The 27290-nt window shown below is 59.4% G+C and overlaps 1 protein-coding gene across 8 annotated transcripts in view; it reads left to right on the top strand.

Annotated features, from left to right (window-relative positions):
• Positions 1 to 27290, top strand: part of SRCIN1 (SRC kinase signaling inhibitor 1) — a 67328-nt gene that overhangs the window by 10411 nt on the left and 29627 nt on the right. For 4 of the 8 annotated variants that reach the window (XM_068211825.1, XM_068211827.1, XM_068211832.1 and 1 more), the window contains exons 1-3: positions 6512 to 6577; positions 6777 to 6936; positions 15381 to 15664. In XM_068211825.1, coding sequence (XP_068067926.1) covers positions 6527 to 6577; positions 6777 to 6936; positions 15381 to 15664 — 495 coding nt within the window. In that variant the 5' untranslated portion in view covers positions 6512 to 6526. Of the gene's footprint in view, positions 1 to 6511; positions 6578 to 6776; positions 6937 to 12153; positions 12526 to 15380; positions 15665 to 27290 lie in introns of those variants that run through there. The other 4 variants (XM_068211828.1, XM_068211829.1, XM_068211826.1 and 1 more) reach the window with 3 other exon arrangements.

Raw genomic sequence — 27290 nt, 5'->3', positions numbered from 1 at the left:
GCCCCATCCCTTTCAGTCCCTTCCACACCATCCCAATCCCTTCCATTCCCTCCCAATCCCTTCCATCTTTTCCCAGTCCCTTCCATCCCCTCCTGCCCTGCCTGAAGATGGATTTTGGGAAAGGTCCGAGACCAACGGGCTCAGCCCCACACCTGGGATCTGAGGTGTTGGTGGGGAATGGGCTCTTTATGGGATCTTTATGGGTTCTTTATGGGATGTTAATGGGGTCAGAGAACGGTTTGGGATGGAAGAACCTTAAATCCCATCAGGCATGGACACCTCCCACCATCCCAGGTGGCTCCAAGCCCCATCCAGCCTGGCCTGGGGCACTTCCAGGGATCCAGGGGCAGCCACAGCTGCTCTGGGAATTCCACCCCAGCCCCTCTCCACCCAAAATCCCCTCCCGAGTCCATTTCTCCATCTGCAATCCCTGGATGTGTGAAGTTCTGGAATCCCAGAAGGATTTGGGCGGGAAGGGACCTCCGAGCCCACCCATTCCCACCCCCTGCCATGGACAGGGCCACCTCCCATCACCCCAGCTTGCTCCAAGCCCTGTCCAAACTCCCATTTCATCCTTAAAACCCCAAATCCCCACCCTCAGCGGGGATCCCTCATCCCGAACCACAGGGCTGAGCCTCCCCTCCCTCCAACCACCCCAAATTTTATTTTCATTTGTGCAAAATCCTTACACAAAGCCACAGAAATTCCCCAGGAGGGCTGTTAGCACCCCCCAACTTCCTCATTTCCTGCTCCCCTCTCCTATTTTCCCCCCCAATTCCCTTTTCCTCACCCCCATCCGCCCGTGCCCAGTTTAAACCACAACTCTCAGCCCAGTTTAAGCCACAACTCCCAGCCCTAGGCGAGGTTTTAAAGCTTTTATGGGAGCCCAGGGCCTGAAATTCACAATAAAACCCAACAAACAGCGATGATTCAGAACCTCTCCGCTGCAAAAGAGCCAGACCAGGACCTCAATTAAACCATTTGCAAATCGTTAATTTAAGAATTGCTCTCGGACGCCTTTAAATCGCTCCCTCCCGCAGTTTCCGAGCGGGCAAAGAGCGCGGGGGTATAAACGGAGAGGTCGGGAAATGCCATTTAACCGCTGATTTTGGCACCGGCCGCAGCCCCGGACTTGATTGAAATGCCGGCGCTGCCTTTGGAGGAAGAGCAGAGGTCCCCAGGTGAGGTGGGAGCTGCTGGGGGGGTCCCCAGGGGATGGAGATGGGAGCTGCCAAAACACCTGGAAAAAGCCCCCAGGATCGCTGGGGCTTTGGAAATGGTTCAGTCCGGAGGAAATAAATGGAAATAAATTTTTCAAACCAGGTGAGGTTTGGGTCTCCAGCAGCATCCCTGGAGCAGGATGGTCCTGGCGGGAGCAGCTCCCAGGGGTCGGAGTGACCCCCCTGGATTTATCCCATGCTGCAGATTGTCCCTTGGGAGCAGGGACAGCCTGGCAGTGGCACATCCAGGAGGTTCGAGACCTCTCCTGTGGCATTTTGGGGTCTTCCTGCACGAAAAGGGGAGAAAATCTCATCCCTGAAAGCGTCCAAGGCCAGGTTGGAGCAGCCTGGGACAGCGGGAGATGTCTCCAGCTATGGCAGGAGGTGAATTTTGGGGTTCCCTGCATCCCAAACCCTCCTGGGATCCTTCCAAAGATCCCAAACCTTCGTGAGGGGAGGCTTTGTGTCCCCTCGGCAGCGCTGCCCTTGCCGAGGCTTTTCCCTCTCTCCTCTCCCCAAATCTTGAATCTTCTGGCCCGGGCCCTGCACCCAGCGCTGCTCCTGGTGCTTGTCCCTTCCCCTTCCCCCTCCCGCGGGTGGATTTTTGGGATATTTTAAGGCAGAAACGGGCACATCTCCCGATGCTGCGGCCGATCTGAGCGAAGTGAGCAAAGGAAACGGGAAAAAGGTTCTGGAGCAGCGGGGTTTGGGGCCGTGCCAGGGCGCCGGGTGCAGGCGGTGGGCGCCGGGCGCGCCGGGCGCCAGCCGGGCCCCGGAGGTGTTGCTGCAGCCCCGGGAGGCTGTGCCAGGCTCCGCTCGGCTCCGGGGAACAAATTCTCGCTTCTCCAGGAGGGGCTGGGCTCTGCCACCAGCTGAGGAGCAAAACCCCAAATCCACGGGCTGCTCCAGAGGGTGCCGGGGCGGCCGCGGGAACAGCTTGGGATGAGAGCGGGGCCGTGGGAGGCTGGAGGGGACCTGCGGATGCCAAAATCCCCTCGGCTCCACCTGGCACCGCTTGGCAGCTCCCGTCTGGGAGCGGCGCCGGGCGCTGCCAGCGCCGAGGGCGATGCCAGGCTCGGCAGATGTTGGCCGCGGATCCGAGCAGGCTGAGCCATCCCCGGAGCTGCCGCGACACCTCCGGCTGCTTCTGCTCGGGCTTTGAGGAGTTTTTTTGGTGCGATTTGAGAACTCAGCAGCCGTCACTTGGCTGCGTTTGATCAGGAGCCGCATTTCCGGGCCCTTCAGCTGTGACAGGCTCGGAGCCGCGCGGTGCCAAAAGGTCTTTAAAGGGTTTTTTTTTTTTGCCGCTGCTCAGCTCGGGTTCCTCCCGATCCGATACCTCAGCGGCACTCGCCGCCTCCGAGGGGAAGAGGTTTTTCTGTCCGCCTGGAGAGGGGCTTGCATTCGGGACCCCCCAGGGTCGGGGTTGGGTCTGGTGTGTCCTGCCTGTGCCGCTGTCGCTGTCCCCGCCTCGGGGCACAGCTCGGGTCCTGGCGCGGCCTTTCCCGGAGCAGGGATTGGGGTTGTGGCGCGAGGAGCAGGAATTTGGGGATTCGGGGATCTAGGGAAGCATTTCCTGACCAGGTTCTGACGTGGCACTGCCCAAGGGAATGGGGCACAGCCATCCCCCCCTGGCACCAGTATCCCACAGGGAATGGGGCACATTCATATTCACCTGGCACTGCCATCCCGCAGGGATGGACACATCCATCCCCACCTGGCACCGCCCCAGGGAATAGGCACAGCCATCCCCACCTGGCACTGACATCCCACAGGGAATGGGCACAGCCATTCCCACCTGACACCACCCATGGGCACATCCAGCCCTGCCCGGCACCCCCACCCCCGCCCTAAGCCATGCTGACCCAACCACGGGCAGCACGGCCGAGCTGGTTTTGGCCCCCCAGTGTCCCTGCCCTCCTGGGTAGCCCCTCTGTGTCATCCCTGGCGTGGCACATCCCCGATCCTCCCCCTCCAGGGCTCTGTTTGTCCCCATCTCTGGTGGCCGTGCTGGTGACACAAAGGCCCCTGTGTGCCACTGTGAGGGCACCGCCTGTGCGAATATTGCTCTATAGACTGGGCAGGGCACAAAGCCCCGCTGTCCATGCCCAATATGGGAGGGCACCCGCATTCCCCATCCGTGACTGCTCCACTGTTCCCACCCCAACCCCGATCCGTGACTGTTCCCAGCCCAACCCCCAGTCCATGACTGTCCCACTGTTCCCATCCCAACCCCGATCTGTGACTGTTCCCACCCCAAACCCTGATCCGTGACTGTCCCACTGTTCCCACCCCAAATGGATCAGAAACGGAATGGGGAAGGAGCAGGGATGGAGCTGGGATGGAGCAGGGATGGAGCAGGAATGGAGCAGGGAATGAACGGAGCAGGGAACTAATGGAGCATCCAGCGGCTCCCCGGGAGCTGCTGAGAGCGAAACCGTGTCCGGGAGCGCAGGTGTGAATGCGGATGTCTCACGCCCGATGTGTCAGAGCCACTTTTAGCGGCTTTTTCCTGGGAATTGCCTCATGGACACGCCGTGGCTCCAGCGGTGTCACCAGCCGTGGGGTGACACCTTTGTCACCACCCTGCCAGCTCAGGGTTGTGCCACAGGAAAGTTACCGCCTTGGGAAAGCCCAAAGTGGGGAAAAAAACTCGGGTTTTTGGTTTAAATCCAGGCATTTCCCTCCTTTCCGGGGGGTTTCAGGGTACAGGGAATGGTGGCACTTCCCCTGGGGACAGCTGGACCCTGCTGGGAACTGTCCCCGTGTTGGCACAGCAGTGCCAGGCATAGGTGATGCTGGCTGGGATTTATCCCGGGATAAACCCGGGTGCTGGAGCTGCCCTCGGCTCCTTCCCCTATCCCGTGGCATAATACATAATGGCATTTATATAATAGATATAATTGACAAGTTTTTATATTTCTGTCTTCATGTTAATAAAAGAAAATTAATTGTAGCCTTGTTTTGTAATCGTGTTTTGATTGGAGCGCGGCAGCTCCAGTCCCTGTGGAATGGGGGACAGCGGGGACCGCGGGGACAGGGGGTGACAGGGAGGTGGTAGCTCATTAACCCCTCATCAGCAGCGCAATCACAATTAAAAGGTCACGGAAGGACAATAAAACCGAGTCGCGTTTGTCTTGCAGCATTTTCCCGGGAAAATCTCCGCTATTCCCGAGTTATTCCAGGGGCAGGGAGCGCCTTCCCTGGAGCTACAGGTCCCTGTCCTTATCCCTGTCCCTGTCCCTATCCCTGTCCCTGTCCCTGTCCCTGTCCCTGTCCCTGTCCCTGTCCCTTCCCTGTCCCTTCCCTGTCCCTTCCCTGTCCCTGTCCCTGCTGCCAGTCCTTGGTCACCTCTCCTCGCCGTTTGTGCATCCAAGCTTTTTTTTTCCTTTTTTTTTCGGAGCATTTCCCACCTCTCCTCCAGGCAGGAATCCACCTTGCATGGATAATATTGGATATTAACAGGACATAAACGTGCGGGAAAAATTTCCCAAAGAGAGGGAGAGAAGGGGGGGAAATCTCCCGCGGCGCATGTGGGGTGCGGGAACAGGCCCAGAGTGCTCAGCTGCAAGGAGAAGGAATTTTTTGGGAATGTTCCTGGTGTCGTGAGTGCCGCCTGTGCCAGCTGTGACTCACAGCAGCGACTGCTGGGGAGCCTGGATAGGCTCCAAGCAGGAGCTCAGGGCTCTGGAATTTCTCCCTTCTTGCCCTGCTTCGCCTGGGCTGGGAACTGTGAGCACTCTTGCTGCTGCTCCTTCCATGCCTCAGTTTCCCCAGCATCAAAAATCAGGAAAATCCAAGGGGGTGTGAGCATTCCTGAATCCCAGGTCTTCTCAGCTAGAACCACCTGAGCCATCAAGGCTCGGGGAGAACCTTTGGGATGCCAGAAGAGAGAAACGGCGGGGATGGGGAAGGCAGAAATAAGATTGAAATTCTCCAAGCTTCTTCCCATTGCTGGAAAAAAAATTGAGGGAAACCGGGAAAAGTTGGAAGTGATGAGGTGGGTGAGGCCTTCCAGTGCAAGAGGACAACGCAGTGCAAGTGTCCTGGTGGGTTTAGGATGACAGGAAAGGCGCCAGGGGAAGTTTAAATTGGATATCAGGGACAATTTCTTCAGGGAAAGGGTTGGCAGAGCTGCCCAGGGAGGGGTGGATTCACCATCCCTGCAGGGGGTTAAAGGTCACGTGGAGGTGGCACTTGGGGACACAGGTTAGCAGTGACACATCAGCGCTGGGGGAATGCTTGGAGGGCTTTTCCAGCCTTATCGATCCCAAAATTCCAAGATTTTTTGTCCTGTGGCATCAGCGTTTGGATTGAGATAACCCTGGGGGGGTCACAGCCCTGTGGGGTGGGCTGACGTTCGGCTTGGGGTCCCTTTGGTTGGGGCAGCATCTCCTCGAAACTTCGGGGGTGGCATCGTGCGAAAACCCCCCAAAATGTGGGGGCAGGGATGGTTTTATGGGTTTGGATGGAGCAGGAGGAGCGGGCTGCGCCCCTCAGGTGTTCACTGCTCCTCCTTCCTTCGGGATCATCTCCTCACCCTGGGAATTTTGGGAATGGCCAATCCCGTCCGTGAAGGTTATGGCCTGACCCTGCCCAGAGTGACCAGCGCCGTGTCCTGGGGACAAACCCAGAAAACCGCTGGAATTCCTTCCCAGAGCTCCCGCGGGGGTTCGGCTGCGGATCGATCAGCTGACAGCCGGGCACATTTCGGGGTGTCGGTGCCCGGGGCCGGGCACAGCTCGGTGACACCGGGGACACCCTGGCTCCCTCGGGGCTGGCTCCTGGGGGTGGTGGCAGCACGGGGAGAGCCCCATGGGTGGCACCGGCAGCTCGTGCCAGCGATACGGGGAGGGCAGCGCAACAATCCGGGCACTGCTGGCGCTGCCCGGCTGCTGGCACTGCCCGGCCCATGTGATGCGCTTGAGGGGGCACGCTGACATTTCCAGGGGAAGGAGAGGGGGAAAAAAATCCCCGGAGGACCCGCAGGAAGCTCCGGAACGGCAGAAAACAGAGCGAGAAGCGTCCGCGCCCAGCGGAGAGAGCGGAGGGACAAACCGGCAACGGGCGGGGGGAAAGCTGCCAGGGCAGGGACAGGATGTGAGGGGAAGCGATGGGAACTGACAGAGGAGCGGGAGAGGGGAATGCCGGCCCTGGGAACCCCTCGGTAGCGCGGGGACAGGAGCGGGGAGCGCTCGGCAGCAGCGCGGCCTCGCTGCGGCTCCGCTGCCCGGCGCGGAGGACTCGGCGCTGGATGTGAGGTGACGGTGGCGGCGCTGGTTTTGAGGTGGCGGTGGCGGCGCTGGATGCGAGGTGACAGCCGCCGCACGCCTGCGAGGTCAGAGCTGCGCGATCAGGTCGGTGCCACCCTCTCGTGGTTCCGTAATGAGCCCACCCCGCGTTTAATTAGCAGCGGCAGCCAGCGCCGCCCGATCCGGCTGCTCAGAGCCGAGCTGCCGGGCCCGGAGCACGGCTTTAAATGCCAAAAATGTTCGGCGGGACCGTGCCCGGCCCGGCTTAAGCAGATGCGATGAGCCGCGTGTGTTTGTCGCGCAGATCGGCCAGCCGCGCTCCGAGCCTCCCGCCGCTTCCCCCGCGATGCTGCCCCGCTGGGCAAAGCAGCCCCCTGGAGCTTCCCCCCGAGCCGTGGCGAGGCTGCGGGAGCCGGGCAGAGCCAGCGAGCCCGGGGACTACCGGCTGCCAGCGCTGCTCGTGGGTATGCACCGCGGGGGGGGACGTGGGGATGGGGGGGTGCAGGGTCTGCAGGCTCCCGGGAAGAGCTGTGCCCCGGGAAGGATGGGTGGGGTGGATGGGGTGGTCCCAAACCCCCTCAGGGGGCTCTGGAGTGGCCTGGGAGTGGTCTCAGACCCCCACAGGGGGCTCTGGAGTGGCCTGGGGGTGGTCCCAGACCCTCAGAGGGGGCTCTGCCCCTGAAAGGGACAGATGTTGTGGGCTGGGGTGGTCCCAGATGGGCTCTGGAGTGGCCTTGGGGTGGTACCAGCCCCTCACAGGTGGACACTGCCCCGGGAAGGGACAGAAGGCCCAGCCTGAGGACAGTCCCAACCCCTCACAGGTGACCTCTGGGGTGGCCTGGGGATGGTCCCAGCCCCTCACAGGTGACCTCTGGGATGGCCTGGGGATGGTCCCAGCCCCTCACAGGTGGGCACAGATGGCGTGGGCTGTGCCATGCCTGGCTCTGAAGGGAGGAGGAGGACGAGGAGGAGGCGCAGGGCTGCAGGCAGCTGCTGCTGCCCTCCTTTTGCTTGACTAAGCCCCGCTGCCTGGACAGCTTCTGACTGCCGCTGGTGGGAGGCGGCGGGCGGGGGGACGCGGCTGTGCCCCCCGTGTGCCCGGCAGGACAGGAGGGGACAGCAGGGGACAGCAGGGCTTGCTCAGCGGCCCGAGGGGTGGCACAGCGCCCTGGCCTTGTCCTCGCGTCACCCGCAGCCTCTCGAGGTGGGATGTGCTACCAGCCCCGCGAGGGCCCGGCTCGGTGTCCCCGCGCCCTGCGGCCAGAGGGATGTGTCACATGTCCCCGCGGCGTCCCTGTCCCGTGGCTGCTCAGGCTGACAGCGAATCCCTGCAGGATTTCACCCCGTGTTTTCCATCCCTGAGCACGTTTTCCTGCATCTCAGAGGCCTCAGCCGCGGCTCTGAGATATTTTTTCCCCCAGCTTTTCTGATTTTTAATGAGCTGTGACTAACCGGGCTGGCACGGCAGGCGGTGACCAACCACCAACGTGCTACCTGCGCTCTCAGAAACAGGGGCTGCTCTCCACACCCCCGCCAGGAGCATTCCTGGCCTTCCCAGCCCCCCCCGGGACACCCACCCAGCTTTTCCCAGCCTCTCCCACGCCTGGCAGTGCCCAGGTGCCAGCAGGAGTCACGCACAGGGGCAGTGCCACCCAAATCCTGCCTGGAGGTTGCGGGATCATGGCTCGGTGCTGTGGATGGAGCTGCTGAGCTCCGGGATGGGCTCCAAGCCCATCGTGGGGGTGGCAGAGCCAAGATTTGGGTGAATTGGGTCTCCTGTGCCAAGGATGGGGCTGGGCTGAGTGTGGCTGTGGGATTGCCGTGGTCCCAAACCCTCTGAGCCAGGAAAAATGCCCTCCCCGAATGCTCCCTGGTGGAACTGAGCCCTTTGGAGACTCCGGCCTTGTGGGGCAAAGGGTTGGAAACGCCGTGGGCTTGGCTTGGATCCTTCCCCTTGTGGCTTCCCTGTGAGGATTCATCCCTCATGGAGAGGGATTTGGGATGCCAAGGGCCCCGTGCCTGGCTCTGGGCTTTGCCCTGGCAGCTGCTGGTGGCCACATGACAGGCTGGAGGGTCACAGTCCCTTCTGCTGCTCCTTCCCGTTCCTCCTCTCATGGAAGTGACGGGGTTTGGATGGGATTTTGGGAAGGAATTCCTCCCTGAGGGGCTGGATTGGAATTCCCAGAGAAGTTGCGGCTGTCCCTGGATCCCTGGAAGTGTTCCAGGCCAGGCTGGAAGGGATTTGAGGCTCTCTGGGACAGTGTGAGGTGGCCCTGCCATGGCAGAGGTGGCCCTGGATGGGATTTAAGGTCCTTCCCACCCAAACCATTCCAGGACTGTGTGGTTGTGGAGGCTTTGATGGGTTTAGGAACTTCCTCGGTCTCTTATTAAGGGAATTGATATTCGGTCTTGATGTGTGTCCCCTGCAGCCCCTCCTCCCCTTCCTCTTCCCCTTCTTCTTCCTCCTCCTCGCAGCCCTTCCTCAGCCCTGCCCAGCTCCCTGGCCTCTCCAGCCCCTGCCCTTTGCTCTGCCTGTCCAGAGAAGGGATCAGAAACAAATCCCAAGCCCTGGGATGGGGTCCTGGCTCCTCCCAGCAAACTCTGGGAGTTGGGAAATGCTGGAGCCAGAGCCTTCTGATTTTTCCCTGTCTGTCTGTCCACCTGTCCATCCATCCATGGATTCCATCCATCCATCCATCCATCCATCCATCCATCCATCCATCCCCAGAGCATTTTTCCCCACGGATTCCCAACTTCCCTGCCCTCTGCCACACCCAGCTCTGTTTTGGGGCTGTTTCCATTTTCCATCACGATCCCAATCCCGCTCCATGCCCTGCCCTGGGCACACAGGAGCCATCGATCCTGGGTCCTGCAGGGGCAGCTTCTCCCCTTCCTGCTGCTGATCCATGGGAATTGATTTTCGGAGTGATTTCCTTGGACAGCTTGAGTCAGGAATCTGCGATTCGGTCTCCAGGCTGGGGAGGTGACAGCCGTGTCCAGGGCGGTGACCCCGAGCTGTGGCACTGCTGACACTGCTCAGAGCTGGGAACCCTCCCAGGGCAGGCTGGGTTCTCCCAGATCCCAAAAATTTCCCAGGGAAATGGGGATGGAGCCGCAGCTGAGGGGGTGATGAGGGCTCCGGGATCCGGGTCCTGCTGCTGCTGCCTTGGGTTCATCCCAAAAGCTTCTCCTGGCAGGATGAGGATCGGGCTGGCATGGGGCTCGCGGGGGGAGTTGGCTCTGCTTGCCCACACGAGCGTGGCTGAGTCACGGCCCCACAGCTGAGTCACGGCCCCACACGGAGCCTGCCAGGACCCCAAAATCCTCAGAAAATCTTTTCCATCCCGACCGTGTTTTCCCCCTGCTCCCACCCCAGATTTGACCCCCTCCCCTCTCAGCAGCCGGAGCTGTGTCTCTCTCTTCCGTGCCTCAGTTTCCCTGCGCCAAGGGAGATGCCCAGGCCATTCCCATGGCAGCTGCCAGGCCCCGGCTGTGCTGCGGGGTGGAGACGAGACCACAAAGCTCCTTCTGTGGGAGCCGCGAGGAGCGCGGTGCTGGCCAGCCTCGCCTCGCCTTTATTTTTATCCCGTGTCCCCAGGCTGCTGGCATGTCCCCAGCCCTGCCAGCCAAGGATGTCACCCTTCACAGGGCACGCAGGGCTCCGTCCTCCTCATCCTCGTCCTCCTCCTCCTCCTCCTCCCGGCTCTGCCCCGGGCAGGGAATGTTTTCCACGTGCTAGGATTGCCCCGGCTCAGCCTCTGGCCGCGGACACAGAGCCGAGGGCAGCGGGAAGATTTTCCCGACTCTCCCAGCTGGAATTTGCCTTTCCCACCCTCTGCCCCTCATTTTTCCTTGGCTTGCTCCTTCCCGCATGGCTCCAAGCGAGCATCCAGGTGTGCCGGCCCTTCCCTTGGCACTGGATCCCCGGGATTTTGGGAGGTGAACTCGTCTCCCGTCTCCATGTGGGCGCGTGGGCGCGATCACACCCGGCGAGGTGGGAAACAGTGGCGGCTGCTTTTTCCAGGGCCGGCCAGATGGGATTTCTCCCTCCTGCACTGGGCTCTGACAAGTGACATGCAGCATTTATCCGGTGCCTTCGGCGCTTCCCAAGGGAAGGAGCCGCCTGGCAGGGCAGTGCCATGGCGCGATGCCAGCTGGGCTCCTCCGAGCTGCAGCCTTGGGCCGAGCTCTGTGCCCCGGCGCAGCTCCGGGGTGGGAATTAGTGGGATGCGGGCAGGGAGAAGGCGGCGCCCAGGGCTGGGAATGGGCAGGATCCCAGGATTTCACGCGGAGAATCCGGACTGGCACCGTGAGCGGGCACGGTGCCCCTGCCCAAAGCCAAGTGGGATCTGCGGGGTCCCGCCTGGGAAGTTCCCACTGGAGCTGTGTGTGTTTGTGGAGTGGGGGGATGTTTAATTTTCCGCCGTTCCACTGGAATTTGGGAGTGAAAGGCGCGGCGGGGAGCCCGCTGAGCCCCGGCAGGGATCCTTGGGAAGGGAGGGATGAGGCGGGAGAACAATTCCTGCATTCCGGGGGACATCACGGTGAGCTTTGTCCCCTGCTGGGTGTTCACGGTCCCCTGCGGGTGGCCTTGGCGTCACCTGGCCTTTCCCAGGGGTTTTGGTGCCCGCTCCATGAACCCGGCAGTGAAGGGAGGGTGCGGGATTTTCATCCCGGTCGCAGTGAGAGGGACAAGGACACCCCGAAGTCCTCTCACTTCCACATTACAGTCTTGGGTCTGCCCCGCTCCCGGCATTCCCGCGGCCCTAAGGCTGGAATTCTCCGGGAATTGGCTCTTAATGGCCAAACCCGGCCAGGGTTGGCCCCATTGGGGACATGGCGGAGTCGGGAGTGGGGGACACCAGTGTCCCCCGGTGTCACCTGCCTTGTCCCTGCTCCTGGGCACCGTTTGCTTGGGAAACCTGGGCATCTGGGCAGTTTCCAGCACTTTTTGGGTGTGAGGGCGGGTCCTGGAAGGCGCTTGATCATCCCAAATGAGTGGACACGAAGGTGGCCAAGCCAGGGACAGCAACGGCTCGGCCGGTGACTCTGAGCCACCTGGCGTGGTGGAATCTCCCCGCCATTTGCAGGGATGGGATCTGGCTGATTTTTCCACCTCAAACCACCCCAGAATTCCCCGATTTCCCGCAGGCCTGACTCTGGCAGGGCGCGCATCTCTGCAGCACCACACGAGTTAAACCGCGCGGCTCAGGAGCTCCCCCCGCTCTCCCCACGCCTCCTCCCACCCCCGGCAGCTCGGCAGGGAAGGGGTTAGCACCGGGCAGGGCTCCGGGAGCCGGGCAGGCTCGCTGGGCGCCGGGCAGTGCGGCAGTGCAGCCTCCGGGAGGAAGCGGGAGCATCCCGCTCTTCCGGCCGCGCTAATGGCCGGGCGCTGGGGAGCCGCATCGCTCCGAGGGGCTTCCACCCTCCCGGCTGCCTCTCTCCCTAAATGCACTCCCCGCCTCCCCTCCCCTCGCCCCTTTTTGTGCGAGCGCTTTCACGGGCGATTTTCCGCGCTCCGCTGATCGCCGGCGCTTGCCGCGACCCGCGCGAGGTTTCGCTGCCTCCTGAAGATTTATGGGACTGCAGTAATAAACTGTGTTTGAGACATCCCTGAGGGGGATAAGACCCCGCCGAGCCGCTGCTAAAGGGGGGGATCCCAGCCGTTTTGGGGGGCCTTTCCCTGCCCCGTCTCTCAGCAGCTCCTGCCAACGCCGTTCCTGAAGATTTTCACCCAAACCGGTGCCTCCGCTGTCGCTGTTTTCCCGGGAAGGACGCGATGGCCGTGCCCTGCTAGCAGCCCGGGGCTCCGGCCCCGGCACGGGTGACACCTCTGCTGCCAGGTGGGGACGATGGGTGGATGAATCGGCAAAGAGAACCTCGTTCCCTCAACCTCCCTCTGCTCGGAGAGGGGCTGGCCAGGATCTACCGCGGCATCCTGGCCGTCGTGGGAGCGCTGCGCCCGGCCAAGGAGCCGCCCGCAGCCCCCGCGGAGCGGAGCGCTGCCCCCTCCGTGCCCCCGGAGCGCCGTGGGAGCCGCGCTGTGCCCGCGGGTAAGCGAGGGGATCGTGCCCTGGTGGGGGACACGGCCCGGAGGGGTGTCCAGCTGGGCTGGGCAGCTCGGGCAGGCTGCGGCCAGCGGCTCCGCCACCCCAGTGACCTACTTGGAAGCAGCCTCGGGAAGCGCTTTCCAGGGATCTGCTGCGGCCGTGTGGGTACCGCTGCATTCCGGAACTAAAGCAGAAGGAGGAAAAAAAACTTTGTAGGGGATTTGAGGTGGAATTATCCCCGGGAGGGAAGGATTAACAGCGTTTCCTTTAGCTTGGCCGTGAGGGTTTTCAGGTCCCTTTCCCCCGCCCCGCGCTGTTGGCTGTTTCCTTGCGGGACCATCCCTGGCCGCTGCGGGTGGCATCTCTGGAGCGCTGACATGCGGCCAGCGCACGTGGCTGTGGCGACTTTTCCTCCCCTGGCCTCGGGGGGGTTCACGGATCACAACATTCGCGATGTTGCGGGGTCGGGGGCACCTCATCCTCGCTGGCTCCGCGTCCCGGGGATGGCGCCGGGGCTGGAAGAGTCCCTGAGGGGCTCCAGCTCCTCCCTGCCCTTGCTCAGATCATCCCTCGGAGCGGGCGAGTGGAGCTGGCGCGTTCCGCTCCCGGAGCGTGTAATTAGGGAGTGGGGAGCTGCGTGCTCATCAGCGAGCGGGAGGGGCCGGCAAGGAGCTGCAAACGCGGCCTCAGCCCGGCGCTGCTGCAGCGGGGCTGGAGCAGGCACCGGGAGCTGGTGGCGGGGAACAATTCCCTCTGTCACCCCAAAAATCCCCGTCCCTGCAGCTTCTTCCAGCTCCGGGAGGGAGAGGATCTGCAGCGGGGCGCGCCTTCATCCCTGCCCCCGGACACAGAATTCCCGTGGGATGGGAAAAATCCGGGAGTTCTGCGGCGCTCAGGACCCGGCATTCCTCAGGGATTGTTTTGGTGGGCTGGCGGGGGCCCGGGATCCGATCCCGCACCCAGAGCTTTCCAAGGGCTCCGATGCTGTGGCTGCACTGGGTGTTGGCTTCTGGGCGCAGCTCCTGCCCAAATTTCTGCTCTGGGGTCACGGACACAGTGCTGGGGAGGGCAGCCGAGGCAGGGGAGGAGTTTTCCAGCTGGAAAACGGGAGCGGGGAGAGGGGCAGGCAGCTCAGGGTGCCCCGGGGGGGTCAGGACGAGCTGTCCCAGTGCGGTTGCCCACCAGGGCTGGAATGCGGTGGCCGCTGGGAGCCCGGGGCGATGCCCTGCCCGTGTCCCCTCTGCCATCAGGGTCCCCTCGGGCCACTTCCCCCGGGGGAGTTTGGGGTGCTTGGTGTGGTGGAGGTGCTGTCGTGACCTCCTCGGTGCCACCATGACCTCCCCGGTGCCACTGTGATCTCCTCGGTGTCACCACGACCTCCCTGGTGCGGCTGTGAGCTCCCCGGTGCCACTGTGACCTCTCCAGTGACACTGTGACCTCCCTGGTGCCACCATGACCTCCCTAGTACCACCATGACCTCCTCGGTGCCACCATGACCTCCCTGGTGCCACCGTGACATCCCCAGTACCACAGTGACCTCCCTGGTGCCACTGTAACCTCCTTGGTGCCACCGTAACCTCCCCGGTGCCACCATGACCTCCCCAATGTCACTGAGACCTCCCCGGTACCACAGTAACCTCCCCAGTGCTACCATGATCTCCCTGGTGCCACCGAGACCTCCCTGGTGCTGCCGTGACCTTCCTGGTGCCGCTGTGACCTCCTCGGTGCCACCCTGACCTCCCCAGTGCCAGAAAAGGGCTGGGATAAGGGAGAGCATCTCTGTGTTCTCGGATTTGGTGTCCCTGGGCTGGTCTAAGACCTGGGAAGAGCTGGCATAGGGCAGAGCATCCCAGAGATGCCAGATTTGGTGCCTGTGGGCACCGAGAAGGGACTGGGATGAGGCAGGGCATCTCCATGATGCCGGATTTGGTGCTCCCGGGCTGGACTGAGCTCAGTGAGGGGTTTGGAATGGCGCAGAACATCCCAGTTTGGTACCCGCCAGCACCGGGAAGGGACTGGGATGGGGCAGAGCATCCCGGCGATCCCGGTTTGGTGCCTGCAGGCCGGGCTGGCCCCTGTGACCAATGGCTGCAGGATGGGCACTGAGCCCCCCCTGGGGTCTCTGGGGGGACATGGGGGGTCCTGTCCCCCCCCCAGCACAGTGCCTGCACACACGACCCTCCCCCTGCCCTGCCTGATTTCATTTTCTTTTCGCTTTGTCCTGTGTCCGTGTCCCCCGTGTGTCCGTGCTCCGGAGCCGTGTCCGTGTGTCCGTGTCCCCCGTGTGTCCGTGTCCCGTCTGTGCTGTTTTCAGTCACCCAGCTCTGTTTCATTCCCATTTCGCTCCGATCATCACGGCTTTGGTGGGATCCCAGCCCCTGCAGCCCCCGGCCCCTCCATCCCCGCTGTGCCCTCATCTCCTGACGCGTGTCCGGGAGCGGGGACAGCACTGCCACCGCAGGGGGATGAACCGGGCACCCACCCCCTTGCTCCGCACCCCACTGAGGGGTGATCCCGGTCCGGGCACTCCACTGAGGAGTGATCCCACTGTGTGCACCCCACTGAGGGGTCATCCCACTGTGTGCACCCCACTGAGGGATGATCCCACTGTGTGCACCCCACTGAGGGATGATCCCACTCCCAGCAAGGCTCTGCCATCAATCCTTGCTGAAATCCCCTTCCCAGCCCCAAATCCCAACACTCAACCTCTGCTCCATGTCAGGGAACTGTCCCCACCTCTGCCCCATGGAGGGGACTGTCACGCCCCCATTCCCCATGTCTGGGGACCGTCCCCACCTTTGCCCCAGGGCCGGGGGACCCTTCCCTGACCCCGCTGTGCTCTCCCGCTGCCCGCGCAGATCCCGACAGGACGAGCTCGCACATGATCTCCGCGGACGATGCCGAGTACCCGCGGGAGTACCGCACCCTGGGCAACGGCACCCGGCGCTTCTCCAACGTGGGGCTGGTGCACACCTCGGAGCGCCGGCACACCGTGATCGCCGCCCAGAGCCTGGAGGCGCTCACCGGCCTCCAGAAGACAGAGATGGAGCGCAAGCGGGACGCCTTCATGGACCACCTGAAGAGCAAGTACCCGCAGCACGCCCTGGCGCTGCGCGGGCAGCAGGAGCGCCTGCGGGACCAGGTGAGGCATTTCCCGGGATTGCGGGGGGTGGGGAGCGCTTCTGGATGGGTGGGGCTGGCCGGAGGAGAAGAGGAGCGAGGGGGTGGTGGATGTGCGTGAAAAGTGGGGGGGGGGGGGGGGGGAGTGCGGCAGTGACGGGGGAGCGTCTTCCGGGGGTGAGGGAGGGAATATTCCAGGGGTGAGGAAGAGGATTCTCCGGCTGGGAGGAGCAGAATCCCCCAGATGTGAGGAGGAGAATCTCCAGGTGTGCAGAGCAGAATCCCCCAGCCCAGGTGTCAGGAGACCATCCCCAGGTGTGGGGGGAGTCCCCTCCAGCCCCACAGAGGAGCCCCCATCCCTCCCAAGTCCCCAGGTGGATTCTCCTGCCCCACGGATGGATTCAGTCCCGCTGGCCGGGACAGGAGTGGGACACATTTGTCCCTGCAGAGGTGGCAGGGGTGTGACAGCCTTGAGGGACAACTGGCCCCTAGCTTTGCCCCACAGAGGGGTGAGCCCAGCCCGGGGGTGACCCCCAGTCCAGGTCCTGGCCGGTGTGGGGTGGGCAGCAAACCCAGCCAGGGGGGTCGGTGCCGTGTCCAGCAGAATGTCCTTTGGCTGTGTCCCGCTGGGGTCCTTGGGGCAGGTGACACCTCTGGTGACACTTGTTGAGCACAGCAGAGCCTCAGGGATGAACTGTTTGGGGAGTTCCCATCCTGATTTGGGGTGTGCTGGGGACCCCAAACCCCTTGGGTCGGTGCCGTGTCCATCACGATGTGCTTTGGCTGTGTGTCCCCTGTTGTCCTCGGGGCAGGTGACATCTGGTGGCACTTGTTGAGACCAGCAGAGCCCTGGGATAGTTCTGGGGTTCCATCCTGATTTGGGGTGCTCTGGTGACCCCAAACCCCTCATTTGGCTCCGGTGACACCGTGGTGACACCAATGTGGCAGCAATAAATCCCCACCTCCCCCTGGGGAAACAGAACCCAGAGCAGGAAACCTCGAATCATCCCCACAATCCCCAAAATCCCAAAATCCCCAAAATCCCCAAAATCTCAAAATTCCAGGACTGGCATGCTGGAAGGAAATCCAGCTTTACCCAGGAAAACCGGTGCCATCGGAGCTGCTGCCCCCCAAAAGCCTCCAAAGCCCCCAGATTTTGGCGAGGGGACAATAATTGCTCTTGGCTTTGCTGTCACAATCCGTGTTTGGGACATCTCCAGGCACTGAGCGCCGCTTCCCGGAAAAAAAAATTGGATTTTTTTTTTCCTGCTATTACAGGGATTTAAAGACTTTCCTTTTTTTTTTTTTTTTTTTTTTTTTTTTTTTTTTTAATAAGCAGCAGCTCTAAAAAAAAATAAAAGGGAAAAAAATCCTGCTGGTGTTGGCTCAGGTCTGGTAAGCGGCTGAGGATGGATTTTTATAGATGAAGGAACGATCTGGATTTGGGAATTATCTGTGAATAATAATTTGGTAATTATTTGGGAATTATCACCTTTATTCCCGAGCAGAGGGAGTGTGGGGGGTGTCTGGGAACTGCTTGGCTCCAGCCAAACCCGACTCGGATTTTTGGGCTTGGTTGCAGCTCATTCCCCACCAAAACACCCCAAAATCCTACAAAATCATATTTTTTTTATCCTTTCCCGCCTTCTTTTCCGTCATTTCCCTGGCAGGCAGTAAATAATTACAAGAATTCTGGGATGTTCAGGTGCCAACCTTTAAATGACATTGGGATCCAGCCCTGCCTGGAATGTTTGAAAATCACTTTGATATTCCAGAGGAGCCTGGAAGGGATTTCAGAATTCCGGGTTTTGTGTTTTATTTGGATTTTAAAAAAATAAAGAAAAAAAGAAAGAAAAAGGAGGGGGGGGGAAAGGAAAAACAGGAAAAACGGAATGGGAATGGGATTGGGAATAAGAATAATGGGAATAATGGGAATAATGGGAATAATGGGAATAATGGGAATAATGGGAATGGGAATGGGGAAAAAAAAAGAAAAAGAAAAAAAAAGAAAAAGAAAGAAAAACAAAAGAAAAAAAGGAGAGAAAAAAATAAAAATAGAGGAAAAAAAAGAAAAATAAAGAAAAAAAAGAAAAATAGAGATAAAAAGGAGTTTGGGGCATGATAGTTGAAAGGGAACATTCCAAAATTGTCAACATCCCTTCCAGCCTGGCAAAAAATCCATTGGATTTGAGTGTGGGAATGGAAAAGGGAGAGAAATGTTCATGTTAACCATGGACAGAGCAGGGGAAAAAATATCCAGGGAAAATTTGTGGCAAATCTGCAGGGATGATTTAAAATCCAGGTGGGATAAGGTGTTAAATGGGAATATTGAGGAAAAGGAGAGGAATGGGAATAGTGGGAATAATGGGAATAATGGGAATGGGATAATGGGAATAATGGGAATAATGAGAACAGGAATAATGGGAATGGGAATAATGTGAATAACGGGAATAATGGGAGTAATGGGAATGGGAGTAATAGGAATAATGGGAATGGGAACAGGAACAGGAATGGGAATGGGACTGTGAAGGAGAATAATAGGAATAATGGAAATGGGAATGGGAACAGGAATGAGAATAATGGGAATCATGGGAATAACGGGAATGCAAATGGGAATGGGAATAATGGTAATGGTAACAGGAATAGGAATAATGGGATTGGGATTGGAATTGGATTGGGATTGGGACTGGGATTGGGATTGGGATGAGAGGCCACTGTTAATGTCTGCTGTAGGATTTGGGGGTAAATCCTGCCCTGGGAGGGGAAGATCCGGCAGAAGAGGGGTGGGAGGAGATGATTTTTCCAAGCTGAATTGTCCCGTGATCCCGTGGCCCATGCTCTGGGAGTGGGATTTGGGTGGAGCCGCTCTGTGGTGCCGGGTGCTGAGGGTATGCAAAGCTGGGAACTGTTGGAAAAACGAGGGAATAGGTGGGAAAATAAGAAAAAGTTGGAAAAATAAGGAAAACTTAGGGAAATCATCCCTCCATCACCCATCCCTGGCTCCAATTTCCCGTGATTTCGGATATCCACAGGGGCCAGGAAATTGTGGTTTTTGATCTGCAGATGGATCATAAATCCTAGGAAAAAAGGGATTACGGACCCATTTCCCACCCATAACCAGGGAAAAGCTGTGTTGAGGTTTAACCCCTTCCTCTCCCGGCCTTGCCTTGCAGGGTTGAGCCCACCTGGAGTTGAGGCTCCCAAAAAAAAAGGAAATGTCCAAAATCTTGGGTTTCAGCCTGTCCTGTTGTGCAGCAAGGAGACAAAAAACTCCAGGGAAGGGCTGGAGCTGGGAAGGGCTGGAGCTGCAAAGGGCTGGAGCTGAGCATGCTGTGCTGGAGAGCAGTGGGGTCACATCTGCCTGGAATAAATGCCTGTATTTCCCTGTCCCCATCCCTGTCCCTGTCCCTGTCCCTGTCCCTATCCCGGTATTTCCCTGTCCCTATCCCGGTTTTCCCTGCCCCTATCCCGGTTTTTTTTCCTGCCCCTATCCCAGTTTTCCCTGCCCCTATCCCGGTATTTCCCTGCCCCTATCCCGGTTTTCCCTGTCCCTATCCTGGTTTTCCCTGCCCCTATCCCGGTTTTCCCAGTCCCCATCCCGGTTTTCCCAGTCCCTATCCTGGTTTTCCCTGCCCCTATCCCGGTTTTTCCTGTCCCTGTCCCGGTTTTTCCCTGTCCCCATCCCGGTTTTTCCTGCCCCTATCCCGGTTTTCCCAGTCCCCATCCCGGTTTTCCCAGTCCCTATCCCGGTTTTCCCAGTCCCTATCCCGGTTTTCCCTGCCCCTATCCCGGTTTTTCCTGTCCCTGTCCCGGTTTTTCCCTGTCCCCATCCCGGTTTTTCCTGCCCCTATCCCGGTTTTCCCAGTCCCCATCCCGGTTTTCCCAGTCCCTATCCCGGTTTTCCCAGTCCCTATCCCGGTTTTTCCCTGCCCCTATCCCGTTTTTTCCTGTCCCTATCCCGGTATTTCCCTGTCCCTATCCCGGTTTTCCCTGTCCCCATCCCGGTTTTTCCTGCCCCTATCCCGGTTTTCCCTGCCCCTATCCCGGTTTTCCCAGTCCCCATCCCGGTTTTCCCAGTCCCTATCCCGGTTTTCCCTGCCCCTATCCCGGTTTTCCCAGTCCCCGTCCCGGTTTTCCCAGTCCCCATCCCGGTTTTCCCTGCCCCTATCCCGGTATTTCCCTGTCCCTATCCCGGTTTTCCCTGCCGCTATCCCGGTTTTCCCTGCCTCTATCCCGGTTTTCCCAGTCCCTATCCCGGTTTTCCCTGCCGCTATCCCGGTTTTCCCTGCCCCTATCCCGGTTTTTCCCCGTTATTCCCTCCCGTGCCCTCCCCGCTCCCCCCGGCGGGCCCCGCCCCCCGCGCTCTCAGCGCCCCCTGCCGGCGGCGCGGGGTGGGCGGGGCGGGGCGCGGTTGCCATGGTGACGGCGCCGCGGGCGGGGCGGGGCGGGGCGGGGCGGGGCGGGCCCGGCGGCGGGAGGTGGCGGCTCCGAGCCGAGCGGGGCCGAGCGGGGCCGAGCGGGGCCGAGCGGGGCCGAGCGGGGCCGAGCGGGGCCGAGCGGGGCCGAGCGGGGCCGAGCGGCGCTGCAGATCCCGACCCGCAGCGCTCACCTGCCGCAGGTACCGGGCGGGAACGCGCGGGATGGCGCGGGATGGCGCGGGGCGCATCCCTCCGGGTGGTTGCGGAGCCGGTGTCCGCCACCCGCTGCTGCATTTCCCCCGCCGATCCCCCCGGCCCCAGCTGTCCTGCTGTCGCTCCTACCCACCCCAGTATCCCCCTCCCCAAAATCCCCACCCCGAGCTCCCGGTTCCCGTCGGCAGCCGGGGGTGTCCTTACCCGACACGCAGCCCCTCCAGCCTCCCCTTTCCTTTAGCCCCCCCTTTTCCCCAGCCCCCCCTTTTCCTCCAGCCCCCCTTTCCCTTCAGCCTCCCCCGTCTCCCCCTTCCCCGGGGGTCCCCCACGTCCCCGGTGTCGCGGCGGGGAGGGGGTGACACTTTGTGGCTGCCATCGTCCCTGCGCTGCCCTTCGGTGCAGCAGCCGGGGGGGCTCACCTTGTCCCCCCGGGGGTGGCGTGCCAAGCCCTGGCGGTGCCTGTGCCACCCCCCCTGTTCATCCCCCGCTGTCCCAGGGCCGCTCCGCGTTGTCACCCGCGTCCCCGTGCCCCTGCAGGGGACACCGATTCCCTCTGCCCGCCTCGGGCAGCGGAGAGGGGCAGATGGTGGCCTGGGCACGCAGCGTCCCCGCGCCCTGCGGGCGCTCCTGTCGCCTCCGGCTCTCCTGGCCGAGCGTCCTTCCCGCGAGGTGCCCCCAAAGCGGAGCCCTGCGGTGGCAGGAAAGGTTTCACCTCACCTCCAAACCCCTCCAAGAGGGGGCACACGGCCTTGGCACCGTCGGGGTCCCCGCGGGAAGTGCTCCGGGACTGGGGCTTGGGCTGGGAGTGCCCGGCACGGGCAGGTTTGGGGGTACCGGGCCGCTCAGTGGGGACGGTGAGTGCTGGCTGAGGCAACGCGGGTGGCGGCAGCGTGGTGGCAGAGGCGACGCGGGGTCCCTCGGGGCTCTTCCCGCGGTGTCATCTTGGTCTCCAGAGGTGGAGAGTGACGGGAGGCGCTGGGAAGCGCTGAAATGGTGGAGCGCGGCTGCCGGGAGTAACACGAGCGCTGTGTGCGTGTCCCTGGGACTGCAGCCGGAGCCGGCCCTATCGATTCCCTCATTTCCCTCCCCCGCCTCGCCAGCGATTCCCGGCTCGTTCCAGCAGAGCTGGCTGGGAATGGGGGCTCTGGAGTCAGGTGGAGCTCCGCGGAGCACCCCACTTCTCCTTGTTTGGAGCTTTTTATGGAATCGAGTCTTGAAGTGCCCAGGAAGTGGATAAAAAGCAGGCTGGGGGCAGCGATGACAGCCCCGGGTGGGACAGAATGAGTCTGTGGGAGTCGGGCAGGGAGATGCCCAGGAGGTGCCCACCAGGAATTGGAGGTGGGATGCTCCCCTTGGCACGGCCGGGCTCCCGGTGCTCCCCTTGGAAGGGCTGTGAACATTCCTGCTCTCCCCGGCACACACGGGCAGGGTGAATGTGTCCATCCCTCCATCCATCCATCTGTCCATACGTCCATCCATCCATCCATCCATCCCTCCATCCATCATCCATCCATCATCCATCCATCCATGGATTCCATGGATTCCACCCATCTGTCCATGGGTGGAATCCATGGAATGCCCATCTGTCCATCCATCCATCCATCCATCCATCCATCCCTCCATCCATCCTTCCATCCATCCATCATCCATCCATCCCTCCATCCATCCATCCATCCATCCCTCCATCATCCATCCATCCATCCATCCATGGGTTCCATCTCTCCCTCCCTCCCTGCCCTGAAGTTTCCCGCTGTCCCTAACCCAAATTTCTCTCCTCCTCCCCGTGACCTCGGGGCTGCTGGCGAGTCGCTCCCCGCTGTGGCAGGGGTGGCTTTTCGGGGAGGGGACACCGAAGCCCTGCAGCAGCCGGAGCAGCGGCTCCGCTGTCCCTGCGGCTCCGAGGGGACGGAGGAAGGGCAGGGCGGGCTCCGGCAGCCGCTGCCTTTCGGGGTCTTCCTCGCCCCCAGCTCTGCCGCAAACGGGGGTGCTCAGCCCCCCCCGGGCTGGCGCGAGCCCCCCGAGGACCCTGCGGTGGGGACGGGGCTGCTGGGACCCCCCGAGGGGACCCCAGCCCTTGTGCTTTGCGTTTCTCAAGGATTTACCCACCCTTGCCGGCTTTGGGGGCGCCGGATGGAGCGGGGGGGGGGGGGGGTCACCCCGGAGCTGCCGGGGGTCGGAGGGCGGGGAGCGGCGCGCCGCTCGCTGCCGGCTTTAACCTTGCCCGTCCCTATTGTGTTTGGTCCACCTACGCCGTGCCGTTGCCATGGCCACCGTGCCATCTGATCTGCCCAACTCCTGCCAGCTTCCCCTGCCCTGCCCCAAAACCTCCGGCCCGCCGGCGGGGCGGCACCTCCGCGGACACCTTGACCCCCGCTGCGGGGGCTCCGGGGCGCTCCCGCATCAGGCAGCGATAGATCCGAGCCCCCCCGCTCCGCTCGGGAGGGTGTGCCCAGAGCGAAATGCGGCCCCCGGGGCACCTGCGGCGGGGAGAGGGGCTGACCTTGGCCGGGGCTGCTGCACAAGGGAGATTTTGAAGCCCAGTATGGCTGCTCCTCGGCAGAGCACGTCCTGGTGCATTGCTCCGAGCAGGCGCTGCGGATTCGCCTCCTCGCAGCGGGAGAGGAGGCGGCTGGAGCCAGGGCCAGGGGAAAAAAGGCACCCCAGGCCAGCGGGGCTGGGGCTCTGGTGTCACCTGCGCTGTCCCCAGGGGCCGCGGCGGAGGTCAGGGTTGTAATTAGCGCTGATGGGCTTGGGGAGGAGGAGGTGCGAGGGCAGTGGAGGGGCCTGGAGGGGAAAGTTGGAGCTGCGTGGTTGTGCTGGGGGGTCTGTGGGGGAAGCCTGACGTTCAGTCGCCGTGACAGGCGGCGGTGGCATCTCTGATGTCACCTCGGTGGCCGTCAGAGCCCTCTGTGGGTGGAGGGGCAGCAGAGCCCAAGGCTCTGCCTGGAAGAGGAGCAGCAAAACCTCACGGTGGGCTCTGGGAGCCTTCTGAGGAGCCCAGGTGTGACGGGAATGAGCCCCAGCCCTCCTGCAGCCCATCCTGTCCCCAGTGTCCCCTCCCCTGGTCACGTTTGAGAGGTGCCTGCAATAACTGCGGGACCTCAGGTGACAAAATCTGCAGCCCCCGCTCTGTCTGGCCACTGTTTGCATTCTTCTCCCTGTCTTGTCATGCTGCTATTTCCACTTTAATTCACTTTCACTAGCGCTGAAAAGCATTTAAAAAAATCACAAAACCCAAACAAAGCAAAACAAAAAAAAACCACAAAAAACTTTAATAAGCAGAAACAGATTAAATTCACTTCGCCGTTATTTTTTCAAGGAGATTTTTGTTTGTTAAGACGCGGTGCCTGAGGGTGGGGGACTCGATCGGAAGCTGGAACTCCTGGAAATGAGTTAATTAAAAAGCCGATGAAGCTGCCTCTGTCCTCCCTTGGAGCGCAGCGTGCCGGGGCGCGGCTGCCGCTGCTGCCCTTTCGAGAGGGACACGCTTGTGCCTCGTTAATCACCCACAGATTTGTGATTTAATTGCCATTCAGGGGAAGTCCCCCTTGGTCAAGGCGCTGACTCACTTGGATTTCATTTCATTTACCTCTCTCTGCTCCTGGGACAGCCACAACCATTTCATTTATTTTCTCTTTTTTTTTTTTTTTCCAAACTTAACTCCCAAAATATTCCCGATTGCATCACTCCAGCCCTGCTTTCCTGCCTCGTGTGCGTGTGCCCATCCCTCGGGTGGTTCCCCGCAGCATCTCCACCCTCCTCCCCGTGCTTTGGTGACCCTGACCTCCCTTGGATTTCATTTCTTTTACCTTTGGGGACCCCGACTCACTTGGATTTCATTTCTTTTACCTTTGACGACCCCAACTTACTTGGATTTCATTTTATTTAACTTTGGGGACCCCGACTCACTTGGATTTCATTTACCTCCCGTCTCCTCCTGGGACAACCACGACCATTTCATCTATTTTCTTTTTTCAAACTTAACTCCCAAAATATTACCGATTACATCCCTCCAGCCCTGCTTTTTTTTTGCCTCTGTGTGTGTGCCCATCCCTCGGAGGGTTCATGGCAGCATCTCCACCCTCCTCCCCGCGCTTCGGAGACCCTGAGCTCCTCGTTCTTCCCTCGTTTGGCAGCACCACGGACATGACTCTGATTGTAATTATAAATCACAGCCTCTGTAATTCCCTGCACCTTTTGCAGAGTCGCTGCTGCAAGGAGCCGCCTGCTTTATGGCTCGGAACGAGGCTGTCGCTTCCAATCCTCTCCCGGCCCATTATCTCCCTTTGATGCTTTTGAAGAGCCAGCGAAATGTTAATTCCAGCTCGGCCCCCTCCTCTCCGCTCCTCTCCGCTCCTCTTCGGGCAAATCCAGCCTGGAAGGGGCTGGCAGGTGATGCTTCAGTTTTAGTTTTTATATTTTTCAGGTTTTGTGCTGCTTTAGTGTGTGGGTCTGGGCTTCACATCAGGGGATGGTGAGCTCTCTGCACAGAGCAGGGAGACAAAACAATTCCTGCTCCAGCTGGGCACCAAGGACAAATGACCCAAATCTCAGCCCAAGAGCACCAACAACGTGGGCTGGAGAGAGAAAAACAAGCAGGATGGGACTGCATGGGCTAAAGCTGGAATGGGACAATGAACTCCACTGTGCCCATGGAGCAGAGCTGATCACCGTGAGAGCCCCCGGGAGCGCTCGTGCATTTGGGGACCATTTTGAGTCCATCTTGGGTTCATTTTCTGACCTTTTTGGGTCCATTTTGGGTCCATTTTGGGACCATTTTGGGTGCAACCCTGGCTGGGCTCTGGTGCTGCCCAAGGTGAATCCATTGAGGAGATCTTTTACTAAATCCCTGCTTTGTTCTGAAACTCTGCCCGGCCAATCTCTCTATGAAGGAGATCCTTTTAATAAATTTATTCTCTAACTCTGCCTGGCCTCTGCTTTATTCTCTGACTCTGCCTGGCCAGTCTCTCCATGGAGGAGATCCTTTTCATAAATCCCTGCTTTGTTCTTTAGCTCTGTCCAGTCTCTGTCCTAGTTCAGCCTTCCCAAGGCATCACAGGGACCTGGACACTGCCCTGGGGTTGTTCCTGCTCTGTTCCCGGGTTTGGTGGGGCTGGGGGTGAGGCCTTATCAAGCCTGACCTAGAGCAGAGTCCAGGCAGTTAGAGAATAAAGCAGGGATTTATGAAAAGGATCTCCTCCATGGACAGACTGGCCAGGCAGAGTTAGAAAATAAATTTATGAAAAGGATCTCCTGCATGGAGAGATTGGCCAGGCAGAGTTACAGAATAAAGCAGGGATCTATTAAAAGATCTCCTCAATGGATTCACCTTGGGCAGCACCAGAGCCCAGCCAGGGCTACACCCAAGATGAACCAAAATATCCCAAAATTGACCCAAAATGGACCCAAAAAGGTCAGAAAATGAACCCAAGATGGACTCAAAATGGTCCCCAAATGCACGAGCGCTCCCGGGGGCTCTCACTGTGATCAGCTCTGCTCCATGGGCACACTGGAGTTCATTGTCCCATTCCAGCTTTAGCCCATGCAGTCCCATCCTGCTTGTTTTCCTCTCTCCAGCCCACGTTGTTTGTGCTCTTGGGCTGAGATTTGGGTCATTTGTCCTTGGTGCCCAGCTGGAGCAGGAATTGTTTTGTCTCCCTGCTCTGTGCAGAGAGCTCACCATCCCCTGATGTGAAGCCCAGACCCACACACTAAAACAGCACAAAACCTGAAAAAATATAAAAATTAAAGCCTGAGGGACGTGGCTGTGCCCGACCCACTCCCGGGCACAGCCCCTGTGATTTGGGGACACTGGGGGTGGCAGGGCGGGCTGGGCACGGCGCCGGGGTGGCAGCAGTGCCAGCGGGGACAGATGGAGCCCACAAAGTGCCACGTGGTGCTGGCCACGGCCCGCCTGGCACTGGCCACCAGCGCCAGATTGTCACAGCCCCGGATGGTGCCCGGCAGGGGACGGGCAGCCTGTCCCTGTCCCCCTGGGCGGTGCCACATCACCAGGGCTGCCGGGGAAAGGAGGCGTTAAAGAGAAATGTTGTAATATTGGCTTTTGGTAAATATTCAAATATTTTAAAATATTAAAAATATGTAAAGGTTTTAAAAAAATATTTAAAATATTTTAAAATAGAAAATATAATAAATACATATAATACATATATTATATATATTATTTATTATATTTATATTATGTATTTATATATTATTAAATAATATTGTTGTATTAATATATAAATATTATTATAGCCTATATTATATACTTATTTAAATATTATATTTATTATATTTTATTTATTTATATTCTTTTATATATAAATATATGTAAAATAAACATTTAATACAATAAATAAACAACTAGCTGATATAGTATAAAGTAATAGATAAAAATTGTTTAAAAAATATAAAATATAATATTTAAAATATATACATGCATAACTATTAAATTAATAAATATAATAATAAATATAAATTAATAATTATATACCTAAATAGAGAAATATATACATATTAAATTAATATATATTAATATATAAAAAGTGCTTCCAACATAGCACTTGTGCTCTTGGCTGAACGCCAATCTTTACTTTATTCTCTTTATCTCCTACTGTCGTTTATTGAACTTTTACATTTTCACAGGAGGTTGAAACATGGGGTTAAAACCTTGTTTTTCCCAGTTGCATCCCCCGAGCCAGGGCAGGGACAGGCTCTGTGCCACCCTGTGCCCGCAGGGCCACGGCGCCCACCCCAAACGGTGCCAGAACAGCCAGGCTGGGACCTTTCACAAGCGATGCTGGGTGTTAGAACCCAAACTGGAAACGAGGACCCAGAACCTGATTCGGGGTCAGGTGCAGCAGATCGGGAAATTGGAGATTTGGGATCATTCCCGTCTCCGCATTTCTCGGGGTCTGGCGATCGAGGTGACCCCGAGAGTGTAACAGTCCTTTTGTTCTCCCAGCCCGCGCAGCCAAAGGAGGAGTCTGAGTGCGCAGCGTCGGCTTCTCCAGG

Source organism: Anomalospiza imberbis, chromosome 22 (genome assembly GCF_031753505.1).
Source record: "Anomalospiza imberbis isolate Cuckoo-Finch-1a 21T00152 chromosome 22, ASM3175350v1, whole genome shotgun sequence".
Classification (NCBI taxonomy): Eukaryota; Metazoa; Chordata; class Aves; order Passeriformes; family Viduidae; genus Anomalospiza; species Anomalospiza imberbis.
The sequence above is the reverse complement of the archived record's forward strand: the minus strand, read 5'-3'. Positions and strand labels throughout refer to the sequence as shown.